The sequence below is a fragment of the Bombyx mori genome, chromosome 18 (assembly GCF_030269925.1).
Source record: "Bombyx mori chromosome 18, ASM3026992v2".
Taxonomy (NCBI): domain Eukaryota; kingdom Metazoa; phylum Arthropoda; class Insecta; order Lepidoptera; family Bombycidae; genus Bombyx; species Bombyx mori.
In genome coordinates this window covers 2,543,756-2,554,308 of record NC_085124.1, presented here as the reverse complement: position 1 = coordinate 2,554,308, position 10,553 = coordinate 2,543,756, and the positions used below count along the sequence as shown (strand labels likewise).

At 40.0% G+C, this 10,553-nt stretch overlaps 1 protein-coding gene across 1 annotated transcript in view; it reads left to right on the top strand.

The window, feature by feature from the left end:
• The first annotated feature begins 761 nt into the window (after positions 1-761).
• Positions 762-10,553, top strand: part of LOC101738614 (pecanex-like protein 1) — a 34,109-nt gene continuing 24,317 nt past the window's right edge. Inside the window, exons 1-4 of the mRNA XM_038017160.2 lie at positions 762-1,282; positions 2,883-3,049; positions 4,592-4,707; positions 5,342-9,888. Coding sequence (XP_037873088.1) covers positions 1,130-1,282; positions 2,883-3,049; positions 4,592-4,707; positions 5,342-9,888 — 4,983 coding nt within the window. The 5' untranslated portion in view covers positions 762-1,129. The remainder of the gene's footprint in view (positions 1,283-2,882; positions 3,050-4,591; positions 4,708-5,341; positions 9,889-10,553) is intronic.

The following is a 10,553-nucleotide window of genomic DNA, read 5'->3' as shown; positions in this document are numbered from 1 at the left end:
TAAGTAAAAAAGTTAAATGCTGTGCTAATCATGAAATAAAATTAGAACTTATTAAAATTAAATCGAAATGAAATACATTTTCAATATCTATATATATATATAAAAATGAATTTCTATTCGTTAGTCTCGCTAAAACTCGAGAACGGCTGGACCGATTTGGCTAATTTTGGTCTTGAATTATTTGTGGAAGTCCAGAGAAGGTTTAAAAGGTAGATAAATATGAAAATGCTCGGAATTAAATAAAAATAACAATTTTGTTTTTCCTTTGATGTGTCCCCTGTCGGACGGATTCCTTTTGTTTTCTTTCATTTATTGATTGAGGCACTACGAAGTCTGCCGGGTCAGCTAGTTCTAAATAAAATTATTCTGAACCCTTTTTATTTAAATGAAAAATGATTATTAATGGGAATGCTCCTAGCATTCAGACAGATTGCATCTTAGTGCAAAATTCGAACAAAATGTATTTACAGAGTCGCACTACATCATCATCATCATGATCATCATCGTCTCAGACTGCCCACTGTCCACTGCTGTGAGTCGCGCTACACCTGTTATGAACTTGCTGTAGTGGTACTAGAGTAGAAGATAAGCCGATTGATAAAAATAAAATCCTTTAGAAATTCGTCAAGATTTTGTAGCTAAGTATATAAAAAAAATACTTGGAGATACCTACCTAGTTTCTGAAAAATTTAAAATATTTATTTTTGTACAGTATTGTGAGCAGCCGCACTTTCTTTGGCTGATAGGTACTTTGAAAAAAATGACATTGACATTAGACAAATTGCACACAATGTCAAAATATTTTTTGCGTTAGAGAGTTAAATTGCTAAACATAATTAATAATGTATGCATTGAAGCCTTAAAATTATGATGAATATCTTTTATGATGAATATATTATATCTATGTGAATTTCATTAATTCTCACGTTTCTTACTGGTATGATAGCCTAGATTGTTGCTCTAAGTCAATGTCCATAAAGACTATTTTCGCGCGTACACTTAGAACCAAAATGGCAGGAAGGGTAACATTTCGCATTAATCGCTGTAAAGTGAAGATTACATTGTGATTTTCGTAAAGTGAAGTGTATGTGTAACGTGTGTTTATAGAAATGTGGAGATAGTTGATAAAATGGGTTCACAAACACTAGAGATATTGCGTCAAGGTGTTTGGGCGTCTTTAACTGGGGGATGGTTTTATGATCCACATCAAAATTTGTTTTGCAACACGGTCCACCTTTATATCTGGCTGTTTCTACTATGCGTACCGTTCTCAGTCTATTTGGTGAGTGTGACAATAAACATCTAATTGGAATTTGGATAATTTAGGTTATAAAACGTAATGTTCGTAAATCAGGTCATATTGTTTTTGTTGTTCTGAGATGTGATAGGATAGTACTTTAGTTATGCTTTTTTAAGTCCTTATAGACCTCATAAATTTAGAAATACGTACCGTACGTACGTTATTGCGATTTACCCAATATTTAAACAAAAAATATTTTTTACGACTTTTTATTAAAAGACATGTTCTGCCTTGTGATTGTACAGAATAAGCTACTAGGAAGAGTTGCTATGTTATAGCACCAACAATAAGCTCCATTAAGAACACAAAATCTGTGGAGTGCTATGACATGTAATTCATATAAGATTGAATTAGAACCCTGGGCAGACAGTGAGATGGCTGTGCTCCTGGCATTGCCAGCTTCCTTGAGTGACATTAACCACTTATTGCCATCAGATTATGAAATTCTTAACCTAAGTTTTTTTTGTTACTAGTATTAGGGTTTTGACAGATCCAAAACATTGTGAAACAAGCTTAGACATATGGTAAACAAACTGCTTTGATGCATTAGTCATTTCCTTGTTGCGGGGTATACTTTTGATTGTGTGAATGTGTCATGATTTTGTACCAACTAAGCATAATTATGGGAAGTGTTGCTTTTCTTCTTTGAAGAAAACAGCATCTGTTGTGTAATGGGATCTCTAAAAAGCTTACAGTGATGCTACCAAATAACATGCTGTGACATTGACGTTGCTTCCTTTGCTTCCAAGATTTGATGCTCATGACCCTCTGACTATATGAACAAAACCAAAAAACCATTGTAGTTGCTAAATTGGCACTACTCCTTTGCAAGGATGGGTACCAAAAGCAATATCGGCTTGCTTCAGCAATTTATCAAAATCAAGAAACTTCCTAATGGGTTGAAGCCAAGAGATATTCAGTGTCATTATTTTGTCTGTGAACAACTGCTCCAGTATTACAAAGGGTTTTGATCACATTATGATGGATAATGAAAAATGGATTCATTATACCAATCCTATCTGCAACACTGTCTGCAATCAGTCCTAAGACTAAATGGATTTGTTACATGTGTCTCAGGTGGATATTTAGAAAGCTTCCCAGTGAAAGCATTCTCCTATTGTGTTGTTAATTTCTTGTATTCATTTCCTGGATATCAATCCTTTTTAGTTGCTTTCAGTAGCTGACGGCCAGAGGTGATGCTAAAATTGGAAAATTGTATTCAGGACAGTTATAATAATTTCTTCTTTACTTTTTTGGAGTTCAGCATTCTAAGGATCTCTGTATTTGTAATAAACTAGATGTATTGGTTATATTTCTGGGTAGGCATTCATTTGATCACAATTATGTTGAAGTTCATGGCACCACCCTACATTTGGGTACATAGTAAAATTTTGTACTTAATAGAGAGAAACTATTTACAAATAGGGAAAAAAGTTAAGCAAATGTGTTGTGAGAATTTAGATAAATCATTAAGTAAGGTTGTCTTCTTACCTTGTATCCAATACGAGCATTTGAAGAGCAGCCTTCTGATTAAATTCCTAAATTTAAAAACATTAAGAAAACGTTTTTTTTTTCTTTCCAGTATTTCCCACCATCAAGCTTAGGTTGGATCATATATTGCATCCTTGTAGCTGTACTATTCACAGGATTAAAGCTTCTGAATAGAAGCCTACATCATTTGTATGACACCTCCGAGTTCATAGTTGTACAACCTTCTGATGACCCTAACACCTCAAATGAGAACAATACGTAAGTACTCTTTATTATCTTCCTCAGCTAATTATATGAATGAAAAATGCTTTTGTGTAGTGGTTTTGTGAGTGCGAATGTTTTTTGTCATTCTATACATATACCTTCATTTACATCTCATACCGCTATTTAAGTTTTCTTAAAATATCACATTAAAATCTTATCTTATAGATTAGGTACTGCTTTAAAAATTATGCAATACACCGTTATGGTGGTAGTGCATTTTGTAAACCCATACGGATATATTCCACCACCCCATCTATTTCTGATATGAAGCAGTAATGCGTTTCAAATTGAAGGATGGGCCAACCGTCGTACTATAAAACAGAGACTTAGATCTTATATCGTAAGATGGATGGCTATATTTACGTTATTGATGTGGGTGTGCTCTGGTATTTACTTAACCCCCAGTGGATCACAAACTCGAACACCCATCTAAGAAATTAAAATAATCTAAATATACTCCATGAGTGTACTAAAATTATGTTATACCCAACCCAGTGGCAAACATAGTTACCAGTGTAAGTGCTGTTGATTGTTGCACGCTGGTATGATACTCAGTAAGCAGTGTTGCATATTCTCTTCTCAATCCTTTAGTCGGTTTAAAACACTCAGTACTCAAAATAGACTATCAACTGCAAGCCCTTCCTGATTGCACTTCAAATTATTAAGCTATTGCATAGCTTTTATCGCGGGCCTTGAGCGCGGCGACCGAATCATGAAATTCCGTTACGTAAAAAACCTAACACCCCTCACTCCGCCTACCATGTAGCTCGCGTTCAACACATTCACACGATGCGCCTGTGTAGTGTTTGTGAATAGGCGCGTGGCGTGACGTCACACTGCATGCGCATCATGAAAAGTCTGCCCATCTTTCTCTCGCGCGGTCTAGCTTATGAGTGTGAAGGGGACAGTTAAGGTTTTGCTTTTATTAATGTTTAATATAGCGTGGTCTTGTTTTATTATTGTTTTAATATTAAATTATCATTGTCTAATTATAATTGCATAAGTTGATAAAAAATGCTATGCAATAGCTTTACCGCGGCAGCTCCCGAGTGCCACACGTTTTTCAATATTATGTATATGACTTGACAGAACTGAAAAGAATATTAATGTTATTACACTTTTACAAGAGTAACATGTGATACCTCCAACCATAACACACTATCCATTCGTACAATATTGTTCATCTATTTGTACGAAACCGCCCGCAATATGTTGTAACTAAATTAACAACAATATACTTTCGACTTATAAGATTAACTACAAAAAATAAAATTGAATAATAATAATAAGTCCAAATTAACAGTTCCAAAAAGCTCCTTAAAAGGTTTACCTGATAACGTAAGCATGCTATATTTTGTGCTATTAATTTCTATCAACATCTATTCATGATCAGAAAGATTTTGATCTCTTAATTCCCCACAAGTAAGATGAGATTTGCCTTGATTCTATTGCTTAATTCTGGTAAACTTTAGGGGCTTAATAGAGTAAAATAAAAAAAATTAAAGGAAAATATGTTTTATTTTATTTTTTATTTAGTACGGACGAGGGCATCGAGATGCAGATGATGAAATTGACAGCTGCAGCCGCATCTGGAACTGACAATGAATCAGTCACATCCCTCGAGTACCACAAACCCAACAATAGCACTATAGGTATGTGACAATAATTTGATAGGCAGCGGTAGGCAGCAGTTTGGCTCTGCCCCTGGCATTGCTGAAGTCCGTGGGCGATCGTAACCACTCACTATCAGGTGGGCTGTATACTCGAATGCCTAAAAAGTCAATAAAAAAAACGGAATAATTATCAAAACAAAACATCTAAATTCTTCAAGTGTGAGTTTTGAGTATAGCCAAGAAAACGTATGCTGAATAGCCTATACGCCAGAAACCGGAATTCATAACTGATTCGTGGTTAAAATAGCTAGGGTCTTAGGTACCCTACGTAGGTTTCTATTCGTTCGTGGAACCATAGGGTGGTGCCAAAACTCCCAGTGCTACTCGCTAAGTTTTCATTGTTTCATACGCTGCGATAACAATGCCCGACGCGCCATCACTTTGAACGCACACAAATTTGAGCTTAAATTCTATTTACAGCAACTATGTCTTTTAGATAATAGGATTATGAAAAGAAAAATCATTTTTTTAAAGTAAAGTACGTAGAGAATCTTTGTGGCAATACGGATTCGAAATCCATTTAACTAGTGCGAGTCACACTGTATGACTGAATAGAATAATGTATATTGAAAAGAAAGAGATACAGAAGTTTCTCTTCGATTTCTATTTTCAGATTTAAAAGTAGACGTCCATCGTAAAAACAGTTCCGAAACAAGCATAGAAGACAGCGCTATATCATCGAAACAAGCAGAGCCTGTAGCGACTACCAAATCAGATTTATGTGTCGCTCAACCGGCAGACGTTCCCGGTCCATCAAGAAGCCGTCCAACAAATAGAAGTAAATCCAGATCAGGCAGAAGAGAACAGAGAACTTCCAAAAGAAGAACTTACGGGAACAGAATAGAAGAATTGATCGAAGCTTCTAGAAACCCTCGTACAGAAAGCAACGTGCCCAATCATATTTTAGTAGAAGACGGTCCCTTTGCAAAAGTTAGTCGGCGGTACAATGAGTGTCCCCACAGACGACCTACAAACCGGGATTGTTTTAAAGAATGGTTGTATTTAGATGGTCATGAAGCTGGGGAGCCGTATCAATCCAAATTTGCCCGACAGCTGAGCTCCGACTCTAGGGATAACTCGGAGCCCAGCGTCGGTCCTCCGTCACCAAAAAAACGTATAGCTCACAGGCGTAGATACACTATATATCCTTACGAAAGCTGTACTAAGTCTGCGATGGCTTTAGCGACCGGTCAATCATCTAATATGAGAAGGAATTCAAACTCCACGATGTCAACTATACAATTGCCCCTTCTGAATTCGACTGCACAACTGGTTTCCCATATGAGAAGACATTCTAACAACGCTGATACAGGGTTTTTTGCCAGCGTTGAACTTGGCGAGTACATGATGGTTAAAAAGGAAGCACCAGTAGGAGACGTTGAAAAGAATAAAGGGAAAAGCCCAGGCGTTCGAAGAATAAAAAGTGCTGCTCTAGAAATAGGGTGTCCACTTCCTAGTGTATCTAACTTATCCCCCCATCCTAATAGTGCTGAAACGATAGGTGGTCAAATGTTAAAGAACCCCAAAAGTGCTGTAATACCTCCCCCCAGCAAAAGTCTTACGCGAGGCCCCCATTTAAATCTTTATCCCAAGAATGAGAACGGAGAGGGCTGCAGTTACCCTTACTTGACATACGGATCCGAAATTGTTTATCCCATAGCAGAAATTTCTGATGAAATGCAGACATCCCAAAAAGAGACTGATTTAGACTCTAGCGGTGAGAGTTATAGTGATTACGATGATGAAAAGCAGTTCCGGGGATTTGATTGGGATGCTGAACAGTCTCTGGCGATGAGATCCAGCGACTCGGACTACGAGAACAACGGTTCCAGGTCACCATTGTTAGAAAGGCCACCTGGAATCAGAGTGGTCCGAACGAAGAGCCACGGTGATTCAAAAAAACATTGCTGTGAACGCCACAGCAATTCCAAACACAATCAGGACTCTCAATACGACAGATCTAAGTGTGTCAGATTAAAAAGATTCAAACATGAACTAGACAATTATGAAAAGCATGCTGAAAGGCAATCGGCACCTTGCGATTGCAAATCTAATGTTGTATATTTCGACAAAACTAGTGCGAGCTCAAAAGATTTGCTAATAGAGAAATCTAGCTTAGAATCAAACGATAATCCACAACAAGAGCAAAAAGTAGAAGAATCAAAAACTGTCGAGAAAAAACTTTGGGACCACGATATATTTAATTCTAGCAGCAGTAGTAGTTGTGACGTAGATAGACCTAATACTAATGTTGATAAGAACCACATTCCGGAGACAGAGGAATCACAGCTAACTGGTGACAGTAAAAGTGCAGATGAACGAAGTGTATATAGTTTAGACTGGTTGTTTGAAGAGACTGCTAAACGTGGCGTTTACAAAGAAGACTCTCTCAATCCTGACGAGGTTTTATCACAAAACGTCGCAATCGCCCTAGGAGAGTCTTCGGTTAACGTCCCAAAAAATTTAGGAGCTATACCGAAGCAATTAAAGAGCGCGACGCGGTCCCGTGCTTCATCTCAGAAAGAAAACAAGAAAAGGGATTCAAAAAAGGAAAAAGACGATAGCCAAAATGAGGAAAGAATGCTCATGGAGTCGGCAGAGGCGCAGGCCGCTTGCGCCTTAGTTCAAGGGTTGGAGTGTTTGTTTGCTGCGACGAACGCCAACACGGTCGTGATGCCCCCTCCGAACCGAGACGAGCGATCCAGGGCTCACAGGCAAAGCCTCCGCGGTGACAGAGAAAACGTACATAAAACTAGGAAACGATCTATAGAGGAAGTAGCCCAAACATCAACAAGCACTCTCTTGCCGACATCAATGCCACTTTTGGCGGCCTTTTTAAATTCTAGAGTGGATTTTACCCCTTGCTGTGCTTCGACAATGGGGCAAGCCTGTGAGAATACTACGACAGAACCATCACAACCTCAGGAAGATGGTCAAAGGCTCCGACCATTGATGGACCGCAACCATCGACATAGAGTCAGAAAAATCAAACGCTCCACCCGTAAAAGGAATAACTCTTCGTCGCAGAACAACCCCGAGACTAAGGACAACCAGTCCAATGCTGAAAATTGTAATAGTTCAACTAACGTTCACTTCGCTAAGTCATTTGATGACACGAGCGACGGAGCCATACACTGTTTCATGGACGAATACGGTAATTGGATGTCGTATACTTTCGATAAAAACGGCTGTGCTCGTGTGCAAGCGCAGCCCATACCGCTACCGGAGAAAGAGGACGGAACCAGGATAAACAGGGTAACCCCCACAGACACGGCGGCGGACAATTCCCAGGAGACCGCTGGCGAAGGTAGCTGCGGCTCCCTGGAGTCTGAAGCTGGAAACAGCGAGAGCTTAGCGAAGACCAAACGCGGGGACAGCCTGGACCGGAGCTCCTCCAACCAAGGCAGCAACAACCCCTTACTGTCGAGCAGTAATAACGTTTCGACGGTAGTCCCAATAAATACGAATACGTCCAATAAACGGTTTTATGTTTTCGACGGCGGGACCGGAACGCACACAGATCAGCCTCGCTCGCCTGTGGCCTACGTCACGGATAGCTTGCTAGAACAAATCGAAGCGGAGAGGCAGTCCCGAATGGGCCTGCCTAGTATGCACATTAATTTGCTCATGAGGGAGCAGAGAGCTCAGCAGCAAGCACAGCAACCGGCCGTGGAAACTGCGTCGACGAATAACGTTTCGAGCATGATGCCGGCAATAGGAGAGATCTCCGAAGATAATGTCGAAATACACTTCAGAAATACAATATCAAAGCTTATAGATGAGATCGGTAAAATGAATCAACCAAAGCCCCCGCCTGACCAGCCCAAGGGCTACTACAAATACAAACTGTCCAAATGTATGGAAGTTAAAGTAACAATGGACAGACTAAAGTTGATGGCGTTATTCGACAGAAACTTGACATTTTCGGAGACTTTGATTACGATACTGCTGGCCGTCATGGTGTCGGTGTTGGGTTCCATGGTGCTAAGCCTCGGCTTCTACAGGGACATATACGCGTTTTGGTTTTGTTTCATAATAGCCGGAAGTCAATATTCGTTGTTGAAAAGCGTTCAGCCGGATTCGGCATCGCCCGTCCACGGCTTCAATAAAATGGTGCTCTTCTCTCGGCCGGTGTACTTTTGTTTATGTACAGCCCTTCTGTGCGGGGTGCACACGTATATGCAGCAGAGCGGGGCGCCCTCAGACGAACATTCCAGAAGTAAACGTAGCGCCGTAGAAATGAAGCCCTTGACGATATACGGCTTCCAAATGAACGAAAGGGATTTTTTGTACGTCGTTCAAGAAATATTATCGAAGTTCCTTTTGTTCTTTCCGCTGGCTTTTAGCTTGGGATTATTCCCGCAAGTGAATACTTTCCTTATGTACTTGCTGGAACAAATTGATATGCATATTTTTGGTGGGAACGCGACGAGCAGTCTTAGCGCCGCTGTATACTGCGTGGCTCGGTCGATAGCGGCCGTCTGCATACTTTACGGGTTCGCGTATAGCGGCCTGATCGAAGGCAAGAAATCTCAACATCAGAAACACAATATTCTTTTCTCCATATTCTGCGGCCTATTGGTTCCTATATCGTACCACTTAAGTCGCAGTGCGAGCGATTACACACACATTTGGAACTTGATAAAGAAACACCTACTTCCACCGGAGCTGTATGTGGTGCACGGTCCCGAATGCGCGCCCGAACCAGACAAAACAGAACCGAGCTTACTGGCCGATGACAAGAAGGACGGCTCTGAAAGCAACATCTCCAAGCAGAACTCGATTGGAAGTTCCGCCTCTAAAATCAACTTCAGTTCGGAGACGAATATCGCGCGGACTCAGAAGAGGTCTCACGCGTCGAGTGCGAGCTCTTTGAAGATGGACCCCAGGGGGGACACGATGAATTCTACGACCTCTTTAAGGACGGATCCGACCGCGGAAGCTGAAGACAAAAGTCAAGACTCGATGAACACCTCGAAGCAAGACAATACAGACAAGCCTGATGAGGAGGACATGGAGGACCCTCTGCCGAAGAAACTCCAGGCTACTATCAACGCGCGACTGAAGAACGACGTTATAGTCTGCACATTCCTCGGCCTCTTTGTGTTCGGTCTGCACTGCACCACAGTTTTCACCACGCTCAAACCTCAACTCAATACGGTAAGTCTTTTGAAATGAATGTATAGATTATAAAATGTAGTGCCTTATTAAAAATAACCTCAATTTTGCGTCGTGAATTAAAAGTTCTTTGTCGTAGCAAGGATAGTAATCCTGTTTATATAATGAAACTAAATTCATAATTTGAACGGCATTTTACATCAATTTAGTTTGGCATATTGAGCCAAACGACATTAAGCAACATGTTTATGACTTTATTTTGTGAAAACTTTCAAGGATTATAAATAAAATGTGATAGTTCCGATGGTTTAGAAGAAAATAAAGTAATCCAATTAAAATTATAAAGTATTCTCTCCATCTTCCCTTAAAAACGAATATGGTATGTGTAAAACAGCGTGACCGCCTATTTCTGCCGGGAAGCAGTCATGGCTATGACTACCGACTCCAATTAAAGATACTATACTACAGTACCAAAACTGTAGTATTCTTCTGGTCCTTTTTCCACTATGTGGGGTAGGGGCAGAATATCCCATTTTCCATTCTGGTCTATCATACGTCACTTATGCACTCTAAGGATAACCTTTTTCACAAAGCCCATACAGGTATCTTTAGGACGACCCAACGTTTTAAAAAAAAAACCAACAGTAAACAGTGTACACACGTTATTCTTTAACCCACTATGTGGGGTAGGGGCAGAATATTCCATT